The sequence below is a fragment of the Sus scrofa genome, chromosome 13 (genome assembly GCF_000003025.6).
Source record: "Sus scrofa isolate TJ Tabasco breed Duroc chromosome 13, Sscrofa11.1, whole genome shotgun sequence".
NCBI lineage: Eukaryota > Metazoa > Chordata > Mammalia > Artiodactyla > Suidae > Sus > Sus scrofa.
This window is the reverse complement of record NC_010455.5, coordinates 34,851,243-34,875,935: the sequence shown is the minus strand read 5'-3', so window position 1 is coordinate 34,875,935 and position 24,693 is coordinate 34,851,243. Positions and strand designations below refer to the sequence as shown.

Sequence of the window (24,693 nt, the reverse complement as noted above, 5' to 3'; positions counted from 1 at the left end):
TAAATTTGGAAAACCACTTTTACATTCCTCTGAGATTTCCAAGACATATGGAGTATGGTTCTTTTAAAAAGCATATATTTTGGAAATCATAATTAAAATCAGAGATTATCTAAGAAGCCTGTTATATTAGGCACTATGTAAGATAATAGTCACATTTAAAAAATTTGGGAAGTTCCTGTTGTGGCGTAGCAGAAACGAATCTGACTGGTATCCACGAGGATGCAGGCTCAATCCCTTGCCTCGATCAGTGGGTTGGGAATCCAGCGTGGCTGTGAACTGGGGTGTAGGTTGCAGACGTGGCTGGAATCCCGCATTGCTGTGGCTGTGATGTAGGCTGGAAGCTGTAGCTCCGATTTGACCCCTAGTCTGGGAACTTCCATATGCTTCGGGTGAGGCCCTAATAAAGCAAATAAATAAATAAATAATAGTAGTAGTATTCGAGAGTTCCCACTGTAGTGCAGTGGGATTGATGGCATCTCTGAAGCACTGGGACACAGGTTTGATCCTCGGCCCAGCACAGTGGGTTAAGAATCCATTGTAACTGTGGTTCAGATCTGATCCCTGGCCCAGGAACTCCATGTACTGCAGGGTGGGCCAAAAAATTTTGAAAAATAATAAAATAAAAAATAACGTTCAGGGGTTCCCGTAAAAAATAGCATTCAGGAAACGAATCTGACTAGTATCCATGAGGACACAGGTTCGATCCCTGGCCTCGCTCAGTGGGTTAAGGATCAGGCGTTGCCGTGAGGTGGTATAGGTCGCAAACGTGGCTTGGATTCTGCATTGCTGTCGCTGTGGTGTAGGCCGGTCACTATGGCTCTAATTCGACCCCTAGCCTGGGAACTTGCATATGCTGCAGGTGGGGCTCTAAAAAGGCAAAAAAAAAAAAAAAAAGTATTCAGATTTCAGAGAGCTTTTATAATGTTCCCTCTTCACTCACGTAACTTCTCAAAGGGTTAAGAATTCTTTCTTTGAGGAGTTCCCATCATGGCGCAGAGGTTAACGAATCTGACTAGGAACCATGAGGTTGTGGGTTTGGTCCCTGGCCTTGCCCAGTGGGTTAAGGATCCGGCATTGCTGTGAGCTGTGGTGTAGGTTGCAGACATGGCTCGGATCCTGTGTTGTTGTGGCTCTGGCGTAGGCTGGTGGCTACAGCTCCAATTCAACCCCTGGCCTGGGAACCTCCATATGCCGAGGGAGAGGCCCTAGAAAAGGCAAAAGACAAAAAAAAAAAAAAAAAAAAAAAAAAAGAATTCTTTCTTTGATAAGAAATATCTTATCCTGGTCCTATTCACTAAATAGTCAGGATATCAGTCTTTGCTTTTTGACATGTTAAATTTGGGAGGCAGGCTCTATTTAGAGGCCCCAGCAGATAAAGAAGGATCATCTTTTTGTTTGCATTGCCTATAATCTCCCACCAGACAGACATTTGGACTTCTGCAGCTCTGGTCTTCTTGCTGCCCTTGAATTCCCCAGAGGTTTAGCTCAGTTGTAAAACATCACATTTAAACAGCTGGAGATATTATTCCTGTATACAGTTACTTTGCAGGTCAAGGCTGAGAATACCGATCATTTTTACTCTCAAACTTGGTGAAGCAAAAGCAAGCAATTGTGGTGTTATTGCAAAGATGAAACTTGAGGTGAAAGTTATTCTAATACTTCTAATTTTGAGGCGATTTATCATAGACTTTTTTTTTTTTTTAATCTTTTTAGGGCCATACCCACAGCATATGGAGGTTCCCAGGCTAGGGGTTGCATCAGAGGTGTAGCTGCTGGCCTACATCAAAGCCGTAGCAACGCAGGATCCATTCTACATCTGCAACCTATACCACAGCTCACAGCAATGCCGCATTCTTAACCCACTGAATGAGGCCAGGGATTGAACCTGCATCCTCATGAATGCTAGTCAGTTTTGTTTCCACTGAGCCATGATGGGAACTCCTAGATTTTTTTTTTCTTTGGCTGCACTGTCGCATGTGGAAGTTCTCGGGCCAGTGATCAAACCTATACCGCGGTTGAGATCTGTGCCACGGCTGCAGCAACACTGAACCCTTAACCCGCTGCACCACAAGAGTACTTCCTAATTTTTCATAGATTTTAAATTTTGGAGTAATAATGTCTTTACAGAGAAGTTGCAGAGATAGCACCGAGAGTTTCCCTATAACCTTTGCCCAGTTTCTCCTATCAACATCTTATAATGGTACATTTGTCAGAACTAAGAAGATGACAACAGTACCTTATGTTGACTAAACTCCAGACTTTATTTGGCTTTCAGCAATTTTTCTGCTAATGTCCTTTTTCTGCTTTAGGATCCAATCCGGGATACAATATTACATTTAGTCCCCATTTCTCCTTTTCAACTTGGCAATGAGACAATTTCTCACTTTCTTTGTTTTTCATGACCTTGACTGCTTCTGAAGATTACTGGTCAAGTGTTTTGTAGAATGCCCCCTGGTTTTTAGAAGACTGTTCTCTATAAATGGAGCAGTTTTATAAGGGAGTGTAACATGTATGCACATTTCTCCATATATATAGAAACCTTTAACCTTCACTGTATTGATAATAACTTTTTCTTCTTTTCTCCTTCATAAAGAAAAACCTCCAAAAATAATATTAAAAATAGCGACTGTAAATCCAAGCCTGTGGCTACAGTGGTTTCGGAAAAGGCCGAATCAAGTCCTGAAGTAGTTACCCCTCAACCACACTCTTCTGAGGGCTCCAAGACATATGTAATGGTATGTCTGTTTTTAAAGGATATGTGTTCTAGAAACTGAAAATGATAGGTTACCTAAGCTAGTTATTCTGTGTGAGATTATTAAGCTTCACTAGTGATTCTGTTGTATAATTAATGTTGTATTATAAAGAAGGAATACTGGAGAGGATGATTAATTTAGCCCACTTCTTCACAGTGGCCCATTGAAATGTTCATGAAGTCAGTGCTGTAACAACTTGACAAATTTAACATAAAGTTAACCATTTTAAAGTGCATCCATTATTTTATGCAATCATTACGTCTATCTCATTCCAAAACATTTCATCACCCCAATTGGAAACCCCACACCCATTAAGTCATCACTCCTCATTCCCTTCTCCATCATTTTTCTGGAAAACCACTGTGTTTTCTGTTTGTATGGGTTTGCTTATTCTCCATATCTAATATAAATGGGATCTTATAATATGTAACCTTTTGTGTCTGGCTTCTTTCACTTAGCATGTTGTTGAGGTTTATCCACAAAGCATGTATCAATATTTATGTTTATGTCTAAAAAATACTGTCTTGTATGTATACAGCACAGTTTGTTTATCCTTTCATTGGGTCGTTTTCACCTGTTGGCTATTGCTGTGAACATTTGGGTATAATATTTGTTTGAGTACCTGTTTTGAGTTCTTTTGGGTATCTAGGAGAGGAATTGCTGGGTCATAGGAAAATTTAATGGGTAACTTTTTGAGGAACAACCACACTTTTTCCATCATTTCACACTTCTACAAGCAATCCCTGAGAATTGTAATTTCTCCACAACTTCACCAACTCTTGTTACTTTCGTTTTTTTTCTGATTCTAGCCATTCTAGTGGATGTGATGTGGCATCTCATTTTAGGTGTGGGATGTTTTTTTGTTTGTTTGTTTGGTTTATTTTATTTTATTTTTTTTGCTTTTTTAGAGCTACACCTTCAGCATGTGGAGTTCCTAGCCTGGGGGTCAAATCAGAGCTGCAGCTGCCGGCCTACACCACAGCCATAGTAACGCAGGATCTGAGCCATGTCTGTGAGTTATGCCACAACTTAGGGCAACACTGGATTCTTAACCCACTGAGTGAGGCCAGGGGTAGAACCCATATCCTTATGCATATTAGTCGGGTTCATAATCTGCTGAACCACAATGGGAACTCCTCATTTTAGTTTTGACTTGCATTTCCCTAATGACTAGTAACAAAGAATTTGGCCATTTGAATGCCTTTGTTGGAAGAATATCTGTTAAGTGCTTTGCCCATTTTTCATTTGGGTTTTTTGGGTTTTTTTGTCATTGAGTTCTAAAAGTTCTTTCTGTATTATGAATACTAGACCCTCATCAGATATATGATTTACAAATACTTCCTCTCATTCTGTTGGTGTGTTTCCACTTTCTTGATAATGTTCTTGTATGCTTGGATGTTTTTAATTTTGATGAAGGCTAATTTATCTGGTTTTTTTCCTTTCGTTGCCCATTCTCATATCTGAGACTCCCTTGCCAAATCCAAGGTCACAAAGATATATGCCTGTGTTTTTCCTAGGTGTCTTATAGTTTTAGCTTTTCTGTTTAGTTTATTGATCCATTAACCATTTTTTACTATGGTAAAATATATGCAACATAAAATTTGCCATTTTTAACAATATTTTTAAAAATATATAATTCAGTGGCCTTAATTACATTCACATTGTTGTACAGCCATCACTTTGTCTTCCAAAACCAGTTCATCAGTCAAACAAACTCTGTACCCGTTAAGCAATAACTCCCAGACTGTGGTAATCTCTAATTTACTTTCTGTCTCATGAATTTGTCTGCTCTAGGTGCCTCGTATAAATGGAATTATATATAACACTTGTCCTTTTGTGTCTAGCTTATTTCACTTAGCAAGTTTTCCAGGATTATCCACGTTGTAGCATATGTCATAACTTCATTTCTTTCTATGGATTTATAATATTCCATTGTATTTATTTATTTATTTATTTTGCCTTTTTGCCTTTTCTAGGGCTGCTTCCACGGCCTATGGAGGTTCCCAGGGTAGGGGTCTAATCGGAGCTGTAGCTGCTGGCCTACACCAGAACCATAGCAGTGCAGGATCTGAGCTGCGTCTGCAACCTACACCATGGCTCATGGCAACGCTGGACCCTTAACCCACTGAGCAAGGCCAGGGTTCGAACCCGAAACCTCATGGTTCCTAGTCGGATTCATTACCCACTGAGCCACGACGGGAACTCCCCTTCCACTGTATTTATATAACACATTTTGTTATTCCATTCATCTGCTAATGGTCATTTGGGATAGTTCCGTCTTTGGGCCACTGCGAATAATGCTGCTGTATACATTTGAGCACAAACATCTGAGTTCCTACTTTCAGTTCTTGGAGTGTATACCTGGGAGAGGGATTGTTGGGTCATATGGTTATTCCATGTGTAACTTCCTAAGGAGCCTGTTGTTCCATTTTGAGTTAATTTTTTAATGTAGTATAAGGAGTGCTATAATAAGTTGAAAGCATGTTTTCACTCAGGATGAAGACAGATGTTTGTCCCAGGAGAAACCCTTAGTCACTGGCCCCTTGAAGACACCCACAAGTGTGAAAGGCCACACCTACAAACCAGACATGAGCAATACTGCAGAATCACTAGCCACGATAAGTAGAGTGAATATTGACATCTTACCTGCAGAAAGGAGGAACTCGGTGAACAACAGCTTAGTTCAAGAGAATCAGCCAAAACAATTAGATGCCTCTAATGAGCTCCAGGTTAACTGTAGTATTTCTCAAGTGAAGGAGAGGCTGCAGGATAACACTAAATCCAGTGCTCAGTCTGAAAACCAATTTCCTGCGTGGTCCTCTGACAATATTACTAGAGAAAAGAATGTCTCAGTGAAGCCTCTGCAGCTCCTAAACAAAGACCAAAATTTACCAAAGGACTGGGTAAGTGATATGCACAAGGCATTGGTTTCAGAGAAAAGACTAGAAAATGTGGTTACAAAGATGTGGGTTGTGTTCTTTGATTGTGCTTTTAGTTGTAGTGTTAGAGAAATGAGTTACTCCCGTATAATGGTTTAAACATAACCAACCAGAGGAGAGGACTTTTGAGGTATTTTTAGATCCCTTCTGTGCCCTGGTGTAGGATACTTGCCAAGTTATAAAGAGATTTTTTGAAAAATTAAATTGAACATCAGTTGTTTCAGATTAATAACAATTGGAGCAATTTAATTATAATTGCTTTTATTGAGGAAAAGAGAAAAAAGCAAAATATAAAGATGACTGATGTCAGCATTTTGTCTTTGCCTGTTAACAATGAAAATCAGCATTCATTCTGAGAAAACTTTCGTTTTTAATTTTCAAAGTAGACTTGGAGGGTTTGGCCATTTGGAAGTTCAAAAGACTTTCATTATTCTGTTTTGTTGTTGTTGATGTTGTTTGTTTCATTTTGTTATTTTTAAGGATCAAGTTGCTGGTGGATGTGTTACAGAAAAGCAGGACAGAATCGACCCAAGTTTACAGCCATACAGGTCTGGGTCTGAGCCTTCCCTGTCTCGACAGCGGCGGCAGAAAAAAAGAGGACAGACTGAGCATAGTGGGGAAAAGAGACAGGTGAGTAGAGATCTCTTTGGAATAAGTCGTTGTGCTGCTGCTTGGGAAATAGACTGTAGGAAGCTCCATTTCTGTATAGAATTATTAACAGTTGCCAAAAAAGTACATACAGATGGAAGAAGCATATGGAGAAGGGTAGAAATGGCAAGATGCTATATATTAGTTTTCAAATGTCAGTGAGTTAGAAGCAGAATAAGGATGTTATCTCCTCCAGCAAAGATGAACAGCTCATTATGAGAGTTAAAGGAACAGGCTGACAAAGGTAAATCTCTGATAACTCCTATGTCATATTGATGAACAGTTTCTCCCTCTACTTCTGCATAAGATTGTGTCAACCTCTTATTTCTGGAAGTAACTTCCACAGGCACCCTCTGTATAAGATTATTTTATTTTATTTCATTTTTTTAATCTTTCTGTATTTCTCCAGGGCCGCACCTGCAGCATATTGAGGTTCCCAGGCTAGGGGTCTAATCGGAGCTATAGCTGCCGGCCTACTCCAGAGCCACAGCAATGCAGGATCCGAGCCGTGTCTGCAACCTACACCACAGCTCATGGCAATGCCAGATGTTTAACCCACTGAGCAAGGCCAGGGATCGAACCCGCAACCTCATGGTTCCTAGTAGAATTTGTTAACCACTGAGCCACAATGGGAACTCCTGTATAAGCTTCTTAAATGTTATTCACTTTTGCCAGAGTTTCTTCCCCCAAAAGCAGTATTTTGCAGTTTTTGGGAGTGAATCACTAACAAATACATCGATTTCCCGATGAGGAATCTTTGGAAGTGGATATACATGCAACTGATCATCTCCCTCTTTTTTTAATTATTTAAGTTCCAAGAGACTCCTCCCTGTCTTTTGCCTTCTCTTCCCACTATTGGAAAAATGGATGTCACATCAACACAGAATAATGCTGAAAACCAAAGTAAAGTGGTCACTGGATCTGTAAGCAGTTCAGGGAGCAGTGACATATCGTCATCAAAGGTTTGTGTGAGTCTGTTGGATTTTTTTAAAACTTTATTATAAAGCTTTTTGATTGTAAAATCCTGCATATATTGTGAAGTTTTATATGAAAACATCTTAGCCCTGCTTTTTGCCAAACACTGGAAAGCACAAATTTGTGGTTCTCAACAGAAGCTTTGTTTGAAATGGATAGATTCTTTTGGTTCCAGGGCTGGTCACTTCCAGTTAATTAAGGAGACCAAGTGGATGCCGAATATAGGAAATATAAAATTTCCCATATGCCCTTCCAAAAGTGAGTTCTTCTAGCAATGAGTACTGTGATCATCCTAGCTAGTAGTTATAACTCTGATGTGAACTGGTTTCAAATGGCCAGTTCTTTAAAGGCCTGTGTAAGGCCTTTGCCTGTGATGTTAGATGACACATCATGTATTGTAAGTGTTACAAGACTAGTGAGTAGAAATGGAAGTAACTGTGACTTTTTTAAAAGGACCGACCATTATCAGCAAGAGAGAGGAGGCGACTAAAGCAGTCACAGGAAGAGATCTTCCCCTCAGGTAAAGTTGTTCTCTTTCCTTCATCTTTTTGGAGCTTGTTGATATAGTTCTTAGACATAACATTGGTACTGATTGTTAAGAATTTTGAGCATCAGTAATCTATTTGGGAAACTAATTTGGAAGAATTTTTGAAATTTCCTTGTCAAGCCTTTAAAACAAAATCAGCATAGTGTTGGATCTGGAACTTGTATTATTAAAGGACAGGATACTAAAAAGAGAGCAAGAAGGCTTTGAATGGCAGTAACTCCTGGGAGATCTCAGACAGGAAATAAGCCTGGTGAGTGTTTAATCTGTTTCCATGTTCAGAGTCTGTTGGTCAAAGAAGTGCTCTCTCTTTTATTTTCTTTTTTCTTTTTATGGCTGCACCTGTGGCATATGGAAGTTCCAAGCCAGGGGTCGAATTGGAGCTGCAGCTGCCGGCCTACATCACAGCCACAGAAATGCAGGATCCGAACTGCATCTGCAACCTACACTGTACCTTTGGGCAACGCCAGGTCCTTAACCCTTTGATCGAGGTCGTGGAGCAAACCTGCATCCTCATGGGTACTAGTCAGGTTCTTAACCCACTAAACCACAACGGGAACTCTAAAGACGTGCTCTCTTCTCAAGAACAGAGGGGAGGAAGTCAGGAGAATGGTGATGCCTTGGACTAAGGGCCATGATTATTCCTATTCCTAACATTCTTACTTTGATTGTCAGAAGGGCATTATCTCTTTGCAGCTGAGGAGTCTGAAGCTCAGCAGGGTTAAGTAATTTGCCCAAGGTCACAGGGCTGGTAGACCTAGAGCTGAGATATGAGCCAAGGTATCAGACACGAATGATGATGAATATGCTGTCTGAGTTCCTTCTAGGTTGGCCCTTGCTGGGTTATCTTCCGTACCCAGTGCAAAGCCCTCTTCTGTTTAGGCCAGCCCACTATAAACAGCCTCTGGGGCTGATCACTTTTTCAGGCCCTTCAGTGAGGAGAGCTTCTTTGAGTCCATTGGAGCCAGGGAAACCACAAGAGGAAGGCCATCCCATCCCTGCTCACTGGTTATCTTCTGACTGCAGCATCGCCCAGGTACATTACATAGTCCTAAGAGAAAAGGTGGATATGTCTACATCTGGCAAGCCTAATACAGTAAACCTCATAAATGCCAGCTCAGTTTATTTCTAGGGCAGCACTGGCGTAAGTTACACTTTTCACGCTTCCTTTGATAATTAAAAGAATTTTATTTGCTTCATTAAGGAATGAATTTTTCAGGCGCTCTTATAGACAGTGGGTGACGTAGTTAATATCTTTCTTAGTCTTTTAAATAAGACTTCCAAAGGGCTTCCGCTAGGCAACACTTTGTTTCTTCTACTGTGTTAATAATGCACCAAACAGCATGGCCAGATATTTGCTTTACTTGCTGATCCTTCCTTGGTTTCCAGTTTGTCATAGTAGCTTACCTTTCCACCTAGGGATGATATAGGGGCACCATCTGGTGGCTGAATAAGTAATTGTAAGGTTTTCAACCCCATATTTGCTTCTCTGTGTAATAATACCATAGGAATAATTATCTACTTTTCTGTATTCCAGTTTTTGATGTTATTTCTTGAAGTATGTTATTTTTTTTTTAAAAAAAGGGAAGCTTCCTTCCCTTGAAATGAAGTTTTTTCTTTCACAACAGTCTGTGATTTAGTTGTTTCACTAATTAAGAAGATCCTCTTTATTTTACAAAGTTGTAGGGTTTGTGTGTATAGTATCAAATAATCCTTTAAAGCATTTAATAGTGCTTTAAATGAGCAGGCAGAGATTACTTTTTTTAGGTGATATTCTGTCTAGTTTAAAATGCTAGTATTGCTTATGGTACCAGCCTTCTGCTTAGAGATTGAAACACCAGAACTATTTGTCCACTCTCCTCTGGAAAGGAAATACCATAGCTGAGATGTTTCAGAGCTTTATAAAACTTCACTTTAAAGTTCCTCAGGCTTCACTTATGAACTTCAAGGGTGACCTGGGACACCATTTGGGTAGAGTAACTTCAATTTTTATATTCATTTGTTCTAGTGTTAAATTGAACCTAGGTGCACATTGTATCTAGACACTGCATCTAAGATTCTTTTGTGTATTACATTCTGGTTGTGTTGTCATGTGGAATTTTGTTTTTCCAAACATAAATAGGAAAGGAAACTCACCCATTGTCTCTCTGAGGATGAGTTAAGTTCTTCTACAAGTTCAACTGATAAATCAGATGGGGATTCCAGGGAACAGTAAGTTCTTATTTTTCTATCTCCCTTCATAAACTGTTTGTTTGAATTAATCCTAAATATACATTTATAATAGAATTCAGACCTGCAGTACTGTCATTGATAATGTTGTAAATGGTATATGCTAGAGCTAAAAGTCTCTTCTACTGAACACATCTGTTTTTCAGTCAGAATTCTCATAAAGTATCTTCTTAGCTCTGTGTTTATAGTTTTCATCAGTAGAAACAGTTTGGCCATTATTTCTTCAAGTATATTTTTGGACCCCTTCTTGCCCTCTTGAGGATGTGACAAACATGTAAATTAGATTGCTTAAAGTTGTCCCATATCTCACTGATGATGTTCATTTTTTAGACCTTTTTTTCTCTGTTTTTTGTAGATTCTATTGCTGTATCGTTATTTGTTAGTCTTTTTCAGGCTCTACCTGCAACGTTTGGAAGTTCCCAGGCTAGGGGTCAGATACAAGCCATAGGCAGCAGTGTACACCACAGCAACACCAGATCTGAGCCATGTCTCCAACCTACACCACAGCTTGTGGTAATGCCAGATCCTTAACCTACTGAATGAGGCCAGGGATCAAAGCCACATCCTCATGGATACTAGGCAAGTTCATAACCCGCTGAATCATAACAGGAACTCCTATTGCTGTATCTTTGAGTTCATTAATCTTTTCTTATCTAATTTGTTAATCCTATCCCATGTATTTAATACATTTAACTTATTATTTGTAGTTCAATTGGATCTTTTTTATATCTTCATTACCTCTCCTTAACATGTTAATGCTTCCTTACCTTGGTCATATGGAAATATAATAACCATTTTAATATCTTTATTTACTAATTCTATCACTTCTGTCACTTCTGGATATATTTCTATTAACTGATATTTTTCTTTTCACAAATGTGTGCTATTTTCCTGCTTTGCATATCTGGTATTTTTGACTGGATGCTGGACGTCAATTTTAGTCCATTAGGTGCTGTTATTTTTCTTTTTCTCTAAATATTCTTTTGGGGGGGTCCTTTTAAAGTTTAATGTTATTTTAATAAATGTATAATGTTTAAGTTTTTTTTGTTTTGTTTTGTTTTGTTTTGTCTTTTTGCTATTTCTTTGGGCCGCTCCTGTGGCATATGGAGGTTCCCAGGCTAGGGGTCGAATCGGAGCTGCAGCCACCAGCCTACGCCAGAGCCACAGCAATGCGGGATCCGAGCCGCGTCTGCAACCTACACCACAGCTCACAGCAACGCCGGATCGTCAACCTACTGAGCAAGGGCAGGGACCGAACCCTCAACCTCATGGTTCCTAATCGGATTCGTTAACCACTGCGCCACGACGGGAACTCCATGTTTAAGTTTTGAGGAAAGTTGTTATATGACATTACATGGGTCACAAAGAATAATGTGGAAAACTAATTCTGTTTTCCTAAAAAATAGTTTCTCAAAGTTATAGCAGTTTTTAAAGTCTGACCTTACTTGGACAGTAACAGTCCTTTTTTCTTTCTTTCTTCACATCTTCTTTCCTCTCCTCCTCCCTCCTTCCCTCTCACTCTATCTCATTCTCTTTCTTCCTTCCTTTTTTTTTTTTTTGCTTTTTAGGGCCACACCCATGGCATATGGAAATTCCCAGGTTAGGTGTTGAATCAGAGCTACAGCTGCCGGCTTACACCACAGCCACAGCAGCCGTGTCTGTGACCTACACCACAGTTCATGGCAACACTGGATCCCTGACCCATTGGGCAAGGCCAGGCATTGAACCCACATTCTCATGGATACTAGTCAGATTTGTTACCGCTGCACCATAACGGGAACTCCCTTTTTTTCTTTCTTTTGTAGGAACAGATAACATAAGATCTGTCCTCTTAAGTATTTTTTCTTATTGAAGTATAGTTAATTTACAATGTTGTGTTAGTTTCAAGTATAGAGCAAAGTGATTCACTTACACATGTATATATTCTTTTTCAGATTCTTTTCTATTATGTTATTATAGGATACTGAATATAGTTCCCTGTATTATACAGGAGGTCCTTGTTGTTTACCTATTTTTTATATAGAAGTATGTATATGTTAATCCCACACTCCTATTTAGCACCCCCTACCCCACCCGCTATCTCCTTTAGTAAACTTAGTTTGTTTTCTTTGTGAGTCTGTTTCCATTTTGTTAATAAGTTTATTTGTATCATTTTTTAAGATTCTGCATATAAGCGATATATGATATTTGTCTTTCTCTGTCTGACTTTACTTAGTATTATAACCTTTAGGTCCATGTTGCACAAATGGTATTACTTCATTCTTTTTTATAGCTAGTATTCCCTTATATACATATTTCTTTCCATTTTATACATACACCCCCCCCCACACACACACATCTTCTTTATCCATTCATCTGTCAATGGAGTTTAGGTTGCTTCCATGTCTTGGCCATTGTAAATAGGGCTGCTATGAACATTAGGGTTCATGTATCATTTTTTTCTTTTCTTTTCTTTTTTATGGCTGCACCTGTGGCATTTGGAAGTTCCCAGGCTAGGGATCAAGTCGGAGCTGCAGCTGTAGGCCTATACCACAGCCCCAGCATTGCTGGAAATGAGTTGCATTTGTGACCTATGCTGCCCCTTGTGGCAATGCTGGATCCTTAACCCACTGAGCAAGGGCAGGGATCAAACCCTCATCCTCATGGAGACCTTTTTGGGCTCTTAACTTGCTGAGCTACAGTGAGAACTCCTGCATATATCTTTTGAATTAAGGTTTTCTCCAGGAGTGGGATTGCAAGATCATATGCTAACTCTGTTTTTAGTTCAGTTTGTTTGTTTTTCTTTTTTGGCCACACCCTTGGTATGTGGAAGTTCCTGGGCCAGGGATGAAACCTGCACCACAGCAGTGACCCAAGCCCCTGCAGTGACAGCACCAGATCTTAACTACTAAACCGCAAGAGAATTCCTGTTTTTAGTTTTTTAAGAATCTTCCTACTCTCTCCTCAGTGGTTGCACCAGTTGACATTCCCACATACAGTGTAGGAGGGCTCCCTTTTCTCCACACACCCTCTCTAGCATTTATTATTTGTAGACTTTTTTTTTTTTTTTTTTTTTTTTTTTTTGCTTTTTGGGGCCGCACCTGTGGCATTCGGAGGTTCCCAGGCTAGGGGTGGAATCATAGTTGCAGCTGCTGACCTGTGCCACAGCCACAGCAATGTGGGATCTGAGCTGTGTCTGTGACCTACACTACAGCTCATGGCAACACTGGATCTCCCATGCTCTGAGCAAGGCCAGGGATTGAACCTGCATCCTCATGGATACTAGTCAGATTCATTTCCACTGCGCCACAACAGGAACTTATATTATTTGCAGACTTTTTAATGATGACCGTTCTGACTGATCTGAGGTGATACGTCATTGTAGTTTTGATTTGCATTTCTCTAATAATTAGCGATGATGAGCATCTTTTCATGTGCCTATTGGCCATCTGTATGTCATCTTTGAAGAAATTTCTATTTAGGTCGTCTTCTCATTTTTTGATTGGGTTGTTTGTCTTTTTGATATTAGGCTGTATGAGCTTTTGTATATCTTGGAAATTAATCCCTTGTCAATAGCATTATCTGCAAATATTTTCTCCCAGTCCATAAAACTCTTCAGAAAGTGGACATATAGGGAACATACCTCAACATAATAAAGGCCATATATGACAAACCCACAGCTATCCAACATCCATTCATGATAAAAACTCTTACCAAAGTGGGAATAGAGGGCATATCTTAACACAGTAAAAGCCATTAATGACTAACCCACAGCAAATATAATACTCAAAGGAGAAAAGATGAAAGCTTTCCCACTCAAATCTAGAACAAGACAAGGATGCCCACTCTCACCACTTGTATCCAACCTAGTACTGGAAATCCTAGCCATAGCAGTTAGACAAACAAAAGAAACAAAATGTATCCAAATTTGAAGAGAAGAAGTAAAATTGTCACTATGCATATGACATGATACTATATATAGAAAACCCTAAGGACTCCACACAAAAAATACTTGAACTGATCAACAAATTCAGCAAAGTAGCAGGATACAAGATTGACATTTCAGAAATCAGTTGCATTTCTGTATACTAACGATGAAGTATTAGAAAAAGAATACAAAAATACCTTTTAAAATCACACCCCCCAAAATTAAATACCTAGGAATAAACCTGACCAAGGAGGTGAAAGACTTATATGCTGAGAACTATAAAACATTAATCAAGGAAATTAAAGAGGATTCAAAGAAATGAAAAGATATTCCATGCTTCTGGCTTGGAAAAATTAATATTGTAAAAATGGCCATACCACCCAAAGCAATCTACAGATTCAATGCAATCCCTATCAAATTACTTGTGACATTTTTCATAGAACTAGAAAAAAATCCAAAAATTTATATGGAATCACAAAAGACCCAGAATTGCCAAAGCAATCCTGAGGGACAAAAACCAAGCAGGAGGCATAACTCCCAGACTCAGGCATTATTACAAAGCCACAGTAATAAAGACAGTGTGGTACTGGTACCAAAACAGACAGACCAATAGAACAGAATAGAGAACCCAGAAATAAACCCAGACTCCTACAGTCAATTAATCTTTGACAAAGGAGGCAAGAATATAAAATGGAAAAAAGACAATCTCTTTAGCAAGTGTTCCTGGGAAAACTGGACAGCTTCATGTAAATCAGTGAAACTGGAACACACCATCATACCATGCACAAAAATAAACTCAAATGGCTTAAAGACTTGAATGTAAGACAAGATACCATCAAACTCCTAAAAGAGAACATAGGCAAAACATTCTCTGACATCAACTGTACAAATGTTTGCTTAGGTCAGTCTCCCATGTCAACAGAAATACAAGCAAAAATAAACCAATGGACCTCATCAAACTTATAAGCTTTTGCACAGCAGAGGAAACGTTTTTTAAAAAAAACAAAGAGATAACCTACGGAATGGGAGAAAATAGTTAGTTTCTAATGATGCAACTGACAAGGGCTTAATGTCTAAAATCTACAAAGAACTTAGACAACTCCACAGCAAAAAACCCAACAACCCAATTGAAAAATGGGCAAAAGACCTGAATAGACATTTCTCCAAAGAAGATATACAGATGGCCAACAAGCACATGAAAAAATGTCCCAACATCACTAATTATTAGAGAAATGCAAATCAAAACTACTATGAAGTACCACCTCATACCTGTCAGAATAGTCACCATTAACAAGTCAACAAATAACACATGCTGGAGAGGGAGTGGAAAAAAGGGTAACCTCCTATACTGTTAGTAGGAATATAAATTGGTACAACCATTATGGAAAACAGTATGGAGGTACTTCAGAAAACTAAATATAGGACTAGCACATGACCCAGCAATCCTACTCTTGGGCATATATCCGGACAAAACCTTCCTTGAGAAAGATACACGCACCTGTATGTTCATTGCAGCACTATTCACAATAGCCAAGACATGGAAACAACTTAGATGTCCATTGACAGATGAATGGATTAAGAAGATGTGGCATATATACACAATGGAATACTACTCAGCCATTAAAAAGAACAAAATAATGCCCTTTGCAGCAACATGGATAGAACTAGAGACTCATACTAAGTGAGGTAAGTCAGAAAGAGAAAGCCAAATACCATATGATATTACATATATCCGGAATCTAATATACAGCACAGATGAACCTTTCCACGGAAAAGAAACTCATGGACATGGAGAACAGACTTGTGGTTGCCAAGGGGGAGGGGGAGAGAACGGGATGGACTGGGAGTCTGGGGTTAATAGATGTAAACTAATGCATTTGGAGTCGATAAGCAATGAGATCCTGCTGTATAGCACAGGGAACTATATCTAGTCACTTGTGACGGAACATGATGGAGGATAATGTGAGAAAAAGAATATGTGTGTGTATGTGTGTATATATATATATATATATATATATATGTATGTATGTATGACTGGGTCACTTTGCTCTGCAGTAGAAATTGACAGAACGCTGTAAACCAACTGTAATGGAAAAAATAAAAATTATAAAAAATAATCTACAGCTAACATACTCAACAGTGAAACCTGAAAGCATTTCCTCTAAGATCAAGGCCAAGACAAGGATGCCCACACTCACCACTTTTATTCAATATAGTATTGGAAGTCCTAGCCGCAGCAATCAGAGAAGAGAAAGAAGAACCATCCAAATTGGAAAAGAAGTAAAACTGACTCTTCGCAGATGACATGATGTTCTACATAGAAAATACTAAAGATGCTATCAGAAAACTACTCATCAGTAAAGTTGTAGGGTACGAAATTAATATTCAGAAATATGTTACAGGGCGTTCCCGTAGTGGCGCAGTGGTTAACGAATCCGACTAGGAACCATGAGGTTGCGGGTTCGATCCCTGCCCTTGCTCAGTGGGTTAAGGATCTGGCGTTGCCGTGAGCTGTGGTGTAGGTTGCAGACGCGGCTCGGATCCCGCGTTGCTGTGGCTCTGGTGTAGGCTGGTTGCTACAGCTGCGATTCGACCCCTAGCCTGGGAACCTCCATATGCCAAGGGAGCAGCCCAAGAAATGGCAAAAAGACAAAAAAAAAAAAAAAAAAAAAAAAAAGAAATATGTTACATTTCTATACACTGACAATGAAATATGGAAAGAGAAATTAAGGAAACAATCCCATTTACCATTGCATCAAAAAGAATAAAATACCTAGGAAGTAAACCTACCTAAGAGGCAGAAGACCTGTACTCTGAAACTATAAGACACTAATGAAAGAAATTGAAAATGACACAAAGAGATGGAAAGATGTACTGTGTTCCTGGATTGGAAGAATCACTATACTACTGAAAGTAGTGCAGTGCAATCCCTGTCAAATTACTAATGATGTTTTTTCACAGAACTCAAAATTTTTTAAATTTGTGTGGAAATACAAAAGACTGAATAGCCCAAACAATCCTGAGAAAGAAGAGAGCTGGAGTAATTAGGCTCCCTGACTTCAGCCTATACTGCACATCTACAGTAATCAAAACAGTATGAACTGGCACAAAAACAGACATATAGATTAATGGAACAGGATAGAAAGTCCAGAAATAAACCCATGCACTTATGGTCAGTTTATCTACAACAAAGGAGGCAAAAATATACAATGGAGAAAAGATAGCCTCTTCCATAAGTGGTGCTGGGAAAACTGTTTAGTTCCATGTAAAAGAATGAAATTAGAACACATTCTGACACCATATACAAAAATAAACTCAAAATAGATTAAAGACCTAAATGTAAGACTGGATAATTTAAAACTACTGGAGAAAAACTTAAGAACACTCTTTGATATGAATCGCAGCAATATTATTTTGGCTTAGTCTCCTAGAGTAATAGAAATAAAACAAACAAATGAGGAGTTCCTACTGTGGTGCAATGAGGTTGTCGGTGTCACTGGAGCCCCAGGTTTGATCCCCAGACCTGCACAGTGGGTTAAGGATCCAGACTTGCCCTTGTGGTATAGGTCACAGCCATGGCTCAGATCTGATCCCTAGTGTGGGAACTCTGTATACCATGAGGTGGCCAAAAAAGAAAAAAGAAAAAGCAAATGGGACCTAAATGCTTTTGCATGCAAAGGAAACCATAAACAAAACAAAAAACCAATTTTAAATTTTTTTTTTTTTTGTCTTTTTGCCTTTTTCTAGGTCTGTACCCATGGTATATGGAGATTCCCAGGTTAGGGATCTAATCGAAGCTTTAGCCACCAGCCTACGCCAGAGCCACAGCAACTTGGGATCCGAACCACGTCTGCAACCTACATACACCACGGCTCCCAGCAACACCGACTGTTAACCCACTGAGCAAGGCTAGCGATTGAACCCACAACCTCATGGTTCCCAGTCAGATTTGTTAACCACTGAGCTATGACGGGAACTCCAAATTTTAAATATTCTTGAACTTTGTACCTGGGTATAGTTAAATTATGTAGAAATAATTGGGCAGAATTTATATGCTGAATCTGAGACCTTCTTTGTCTGGCTGTTTCACAAGATTCCTCTCTCACTTTCTAGTGGCAGTGGTGGTCTGGAACTCTGTCGTAGGTTCTGCAGGCCAGAAGGACTGTGGGTTTTGTGTTGTACTTTAGCTGCCTATGGCCTGCCCTTAGGCTAAAAAGTATTGATTCTCCTCCAGAATCTGCTTGCAGATTTTGTCCATTCTCCATTGCCCTCACATAGTTTATTATTATTATTATTTTTTGTCTTTTTGTCTCTTTAGGGCCACACCCACTACATACAGAGGTTCCCAGGCTAGGGTTGAATCAGATCTACAGTTGCTGGCCTACGCCAGAACCACAGCAACACCAGATCAGAGCCATGTCTGCAACCTACACCACAGCTCATGGCAATGCTGGATCCATAGCCCACTGTGTGAGACCAGGTATCAAACCCACATCTTCATGGATGTTAGTCATGTTCATTAACTGCTGAGCCACAACGGGAAGTCCACATAGTTGATTTTTGCCCAGAATTTATACTTATTTGTGCAGTGACCTGTCTGTAGAAGCTTACTTGCTCTTTTGGAATCAGGACTTCCTAAAGGTTGTTTTATGTCTAATTTCTAGTGAAAAATTCTCATGAAGCCAGTTAAATAATGAGAGAATTTTTTTTTTCCAGTAAAGGTCATACAAATGAAATGAGTGACTTAGTACAACTGATGACTCAGACCCTAAAGTTGGACTCTAAAGAGAGCTGTGAAGATCTCAGAGTACCAGATCCAGTGTCAGAATTTAAACTTCATCGGAAGTACCGGGACACACTGATACTTCATGGGAAAGTTGCAGAAGAAGCAGAGGAATTCCATTTTAAAGAGCTACCTTCAGGTGGTCAGTTTATTGTTTTACACCAAGCTGGAAAGCATGTGTTTACTGGAGAAATGTATCAAACCAAGGAGATAATGCTTGCAAATTTTTATTATTTTATTCGGATATCTCCATAAAAGGCATTTTTTGTAACAGTTATGTTCCTGAAAAGTTGCATGAAAATTGATTTTAAAAATAAATGTAAATATGTGTTTGGAACTTTTCTTCAAATTAGACAATTGTAGTTTTTAGGTTTAGGAGATGGTAACGAGACATGAAGTGTTAGTTCATATATACATTTTAGTCATTAAAAATGCATGAAGTCATTAACCAAAATCTTGTCAAAGTGAAATGAATTTTTTTTTTTTTTTTTTTTTTTTTTTGCTTTTTAGGGCCACACCTGCGGCATACGGAGATTCCCAGGCTAGGGGCTGTATCAGAGCTACAGCTCTGGCCTAAGCCATAGCTGCAGCAATGCAGGATACAAGCTGTGTCTGCGTCCACAGCTCATGGCAATGCCAGATTCCCCGACCCACTGAGTGAGGCCAGGATTCAAACCTGCATCCTCACGGATGCTAGTCAGATTCGTTTCTGCTGAGCCACAACGGGAACTCCCAAAGTGAAATGAATCTTAACATGACAAAATTAAAAAGAAAAAGCAACATAATTAAAAAGAAAAAAACAAACAACATTGTGTCCTTGTTGCAGTGGTAAAAGTGTTATTTTCCCCTGTTATTACTTTTTAGCTATCATGCCAGGTTCTGAAAAAATCAGAAGAATAGTTGAAGTCTTGAGAGCTGATGTAATTCGGGGCCTGGGGATTCAGCTTTTAGAGCAGGTGTATGATATTTTGGAAGAGGAGGATGAATTAGAGAGAGAGGTGAGTGTCCCATTATGTCAATTTCTTATGTTGTAGAATCTTTATAATGGCCTTTTGAGATCTAATTAACACACCATACATTTTATCTATTTAAAGTGTACAATCAGTGGTTTTTAGTATGTTCACAGAGTTGTACAACAGTTACCTCAATCAGTGTTACAACATTTAATTACCCCTCAAAGAAACCTTGTACCCATTGGCATTCATTCCCCACCATCTTCCAGGCTCTTTACCCCTAACAATTACTTGTATTTCTCTCTATAGATTTGCCTGTTCTGGATATTTCATTTAAATGGAGGTGTACAAAACTATGTGGTCTTTTAAGATTGATTTCTTTTATTTGGCATATGTTTTCAAGATTCTTCCATAGGAAGTTCCCATTGTGGCTCAGCGGTAACGAACCTGACTAGTATCCATGAGGACGTGGGTTTGATCCCTGGCCTTGCTCAGTGGGTTAAGGATCCAGAGTTGCCCTGAGCTGAGCTGTGGTGTAGGTCAAAGATGTGCCTCAGATCTAGTGTGGCTGTGGTGTAGGCTGGCAGCTACAGATCCAATTCAACCCCTAGCTTGGGAACTTCATGTGCCACAGGTGCTGCCCTAAAAAGACAAAAAAAAAAAAAAAAAAAGAGATTCTTCCATGTTGTAGCATGCATCATGTACTTCATTCCTTTATATAGCTGAATAATATTCCATTGTACAGCTATACCACATTTTATCTGTTCGCCAGCTCAGTTAGCTATATTCGGCTATTGTGAATAATGTTGCTATGAACATTTGTGTACAGGTTTTTGTGTGGACATACGTTTTCATTTTTATTGAGTATCTTCTTAGCAGTGGAAATTGCTGAATCATATTGCCCTGGCTAGAACCTCCAGTACAATGTTGAATAGAAGTGGTGAGAAGAAACACCCTTATCTTGTTTCTGATCTTAGAAAGCAACCATTCTTTTATATTAATTTTAATGTTAACTATGTATGAGTTTTTAGATACCCTTTATCAGGTTGAAGAAGGTCCCTTCTAGTCCTGGTTTGCTAAATGTTTTTTTTATCACAAAAAGGTGTTGGATTTGTCACATGCTTTCTATGTAGATGGTCATGTGGTTTATGCTTTTTATTCCACTGATAGAGGGTGTGTTACATTAATTGATTTTTAGATGTTAAATCATCCTTGTATTCCTGAGATAAATCCCACTTGGTCATGGGGTACACTGCTTCTTATATGTTGCTGGAGTCATGTTTCTAGTATTTTGTTGAGAATTTTTATGTCCACGTTCACATGACACTTGGTCTTTAATTTTCTTCTCTTGTGATATTTTTATCTGGTTTTGTTATCAGGGTGATACTGGCCTATAGAATGAGTTGGGGAGTGTTCCCTCATTTCTTTCTTTCTTTTTTTTTTCCTTTTTTTTGGCCGCCCCACAGCATAAGGTGATACTGGGCCAGGGATCAGATCTGAGTTTCATTTGTGAACTAAGCTACAGCTGCAGCAATGCTGGATCCTTAACCCACTGTGCCAAGCTGGGGAATCAAACCTGCGTCTCAGCACTACCAAGATGCCACCAATCCTCTTGTGCCACAGCAGGAACTCTGTTCCCTCATTTCTTTTTTGGGAAGAATTAGTGAAGAACTGGTGTTAAAACTCCCTTAAATGTTGGATAGAATTCACCAGTGAAGGCATGTGGTCCTAGAATTTTTTTATGGGTAGTTTTTTGAATTCATTGTCTTATTATATTCAGATTGTTTTTCTGTATCTAAAATTTATGTCCTGGAGTTCCTGTAGTGGCTCAGTGGTTAATGAATCTGACTAGGAACCATGAGGTGGCGGGTTCAATCCCTGGCCTCGCTTAGCAGGTTAAGGAGCCGGCATTGCCGTGAGCTGGGGTGTAGGTTGCAGAATCGGCTTGGATGCCGAGTTGCTGTGGCTCTGGCATAGGCTGGCAGTTGTAGCTCTGATTAGACCCCTAGCCCGGGAACCTCCATATGCTGCGGGTGCAGCCCTAGAAAAGACAAAAAATAAAATTTGTGTCCTTCTAGGAATTTGTCTATTCCAACTGTTATCTAATTGGCATACAATTATTAATAGAAATACTTTTTAATCTAATTTATTTCTGTAAGGTTGGTTTAGGAGTGCATTGTTTAATTTCTGCATGTATTTCCACAAATACATTTCTCTATACGTTCAACAGTATATTATACACATACTTTTTTTTTTGGTCTTTTGTCTTTTTTAGGGCTGCATCTGTGGCATATGGAGGTTCCCAGGCTAGGGGTCAAATCGGAGCTGTAGCCTCCAGCCTATGCCAGAGCCACAGCAATGCCAGATCCGAGCTGTGTCTGCAACTTACACCACAGTTCATGGCAACGCCAGATCCTTAACCCACTGAACGAGGCCAGGGATCGAACCCACAACCTCATGGTTCCTATTTGGATTCATTTCTGCTGTGCCACGACGGGAACTCCATACTTTTTTTTTAAATTGTAATAAAACATAATTTCAGATCTACCATTTTAGCCGTCTTTACTGGCCTTAAGTACATGTACACTGTTGTGCAAACATCATCATCATCATCCATCTTCAGAACTTTTTCCATTTTGCTAACTAAAACTCTGTATCAATTAAACAAAAACTCACGATTAACTCCTACTACCAGCTTCTGGCAACCACAATTCCAATTTCTGTGTCTAGAATTCAGCTGCTCAAACCATTGATACAAAGCCTAATCCAAAGCCTAAACATGACGTCTAGAAAAAATAAAACTTGCCAATAAAGAAAACTCCAGGCCCAGATGGCTTTGCTGGAGAATTCTTCTAATCTAAGGATGAAATAATACAAATCCTATGCAAAGTCTCCTAGAAAACAGAAAAGGAAGAGACATTTCCCATTTTTCCCCATAAAACCAGAACAACTGTAATGCCACAACCCAACAGGGATACTACATGAAAAAAAAGAGACCAGTATCTGTCATGAACACCTTAATCATCTAGTATTTTGTTGAAGATTTTTGCATCAATGGTCATATTAATCTATATTTTTCTTTTCCTATAGTGTCCCTGTCTGGCCCTAGCACCAGAGCAACAGTGGCCTTACATATGAGCCAGGACATGCTCCTTCGTTAACTCTCTGTGGAGCGTGAGAATTGGTATCAATTCCTGTCCAAATGTTTCACCAGCAAAGGTCTGGGGCCTTTCCTGTTGGGAGGTTTAGATTACTGATTCAATCTCCTTGCTAGTTATAGGTATATTTAGATTTTCTATTTCTCCATGATTCAGTCTTGGTAGGATTTGTGCTTTTTGGAATTTGTCCATTTTGTCTAGGTTGTGCTACTTGTTGGCATATGTAATACTCTCACAGAATCTTTTTTATTTCTGTAGAATTGGTGATTATGTTCCAAATCTATTTCAGACCTTAGTAATTTGAGTCATTTTTCCCCCTTAGTATAGCTAAAGGTTTTGTCAGTTTTGTTAATTTTTCTGAGAACCAGCTTTTGGTTTTATTGATTTTTCTCTATTTTTCTATTCTCTATTTTTTTTTTCATATCAGCTCTAATCTTTGTCATTGTGTTCCTTCTACTAGTTTCTGCTAGGTTTAATTTGTTCTTTTTCCACTTCTTCAGGTTATTAGGTTATTGACCTGAGATCTTTTTTCTTTCTTTTTTTTTGGCCATGCCTCCGGCACACGAAAGTTCTCAGGTCAGGGGTTGAACCTGTGCCACAGCTGTGGCAATGCTGGATCCTTAACCTGCTGCTCCAGGGGAATTTAGGAGACTTTTTCTTTTTTAATTACAAGATGTTGAGTATAGCTCCCTGTGCTACACAGTAGGTCCTTGTTGGTTATCTGTTGGGTTGTTTTTGTTTTGGTTTGGTTTGGTTTGGTTTGCTTTTTAGGGCCACACCCATGGCATATGGAACTTCCAGGCTAGGGGTCTAATTGGAGCTACAGCTGCCTGCCTACACCACAGCCACAGCAACGCCAAATGAGAGCCGTGTCTTCAACCTACACTGCAGCTCACGGCAACGCTGGATCCTTAACCCACTGAGCGAGGCCAGGGATTTAACTGGCAACCTCATGGTTTCTGGTTGGATTCGCTTCTGCTGCGCCACGATGGAAACTCCTGTTATCTGTTCTATATATAGTAGTGTGTATGTGTTAGTCCTAAACTTTGTCCTTTCCCCTTTGTTTTCTATGTCTGTGAGTCTGTTTCTGTTTTGTAAATAAGTTCATCTGTGCCATTTTTTTTTAGATTCCACATATAAGTGATGTCATATATTTGTCTTTATGTGACTTACTTCACTTAGTATGATAATCTCTCAGCCCATCTATGTTGCTGCAGATGGCATTATTTCATTCTTTTTTATTGAATCTACTGAGACCTAACTTGTGGCCTAACTATGTCTCTCCTTCCTGGAAAATATTTCACGTGCACTTGAGAAGAAAGTGTATCCTGTTGTTGTTGGGTAGAGTGTTCCCTGTATGTCTGTTAGATCTGGTTAGTTTTTGCATTTTTCAGGCCCTCTGTTTTCCTGTCTTCTGTTTGGTTGTCCTATCCCTTATTGACTGAATATATTGCAGTCTCCAGCTATTATTTGTAGAACTGTCTATTTTTTCTTCAGTTCTGTCAAGTTTTGTGTCATATATTTTGATGGTCTGTTATTAGTACATAAATGTTTATAATTATTATATCTTCCTGTTGTGTTTATCTTTTTGTTAATGTATAATGTCCTTGTCTCTTGTAACCTTTTTGGTCTTCAAGACTGTTTTACCTTATATTAATAATCACACCTACTCTCTTTTGGTTACTCTTTACATGGGATATCTTTTTCAGTCCTTTCACTTTCAATCTATTTGTGTCTATGGATTTAAAGTCTCTTATAGAAAGCGTATAGTTTTGTTATCCATTCTGCCCATCTCTGTCTTTTG

At 39.1% G+C, this 24,693-nt stretch overlaps 1 protein-coding gene across 17 annotated transcripts in view; it reads left to right on the top strand.

The window, feature by feature from the left end:
- The window catches only part of NEK4 (NIMA related kinase 4), a 64,057-nt gene that overhangs the window by 33,093 nt on the left and 6,271 nt on the right, over nt 1-24,693 (top strand). For 8 of the 17 annotated variants that reach the window (XM_021068940.1, XM_021068932.1, XM_021068931.1 and 5 more), the window contains 10 exons: nt 2,594-2,735; nt 5,249-5,656; nt 6,173-6,322; nt 7,153-7,302; nt 7,769-7,835; nt 8,786-8,895; nt 9,982-10,070; nt 18,314-18,475; nt 18,712-18,917; nt 19,643-19,776. In XM_021068940.1, the coding sequence (XP_020924599.1) occupies nt 2,594-2,735; nt 5,249-5,656; nt 6,173-6,322; nt 7,153-7,302; nt 7,769-7,835; nt 8,786-8,895; nt 9,982-10,070; nt 18,314-18,475; nt 18,712-18,917; nt 19,643-19,776 (1,618 nt within the window). Of the gene's footprint in view, nt 1-2,593; nt 2,736-5,248; nt 5,657-6,172; nt 6,323-7,152; nt 7,303-7,768; nt 7,836-8,785; nt 8,896-9,981; nt 10,071-18,313; nt 18,476-18,711; nt 19,116-19,642; nt 19,777-24,693 lie in introns of those variants that run through there. The other 9 variants (XM_021068937.1, XM_021068938.1, XM_021068939.1 and 6 more) reach the window with 3 other exon arrangements.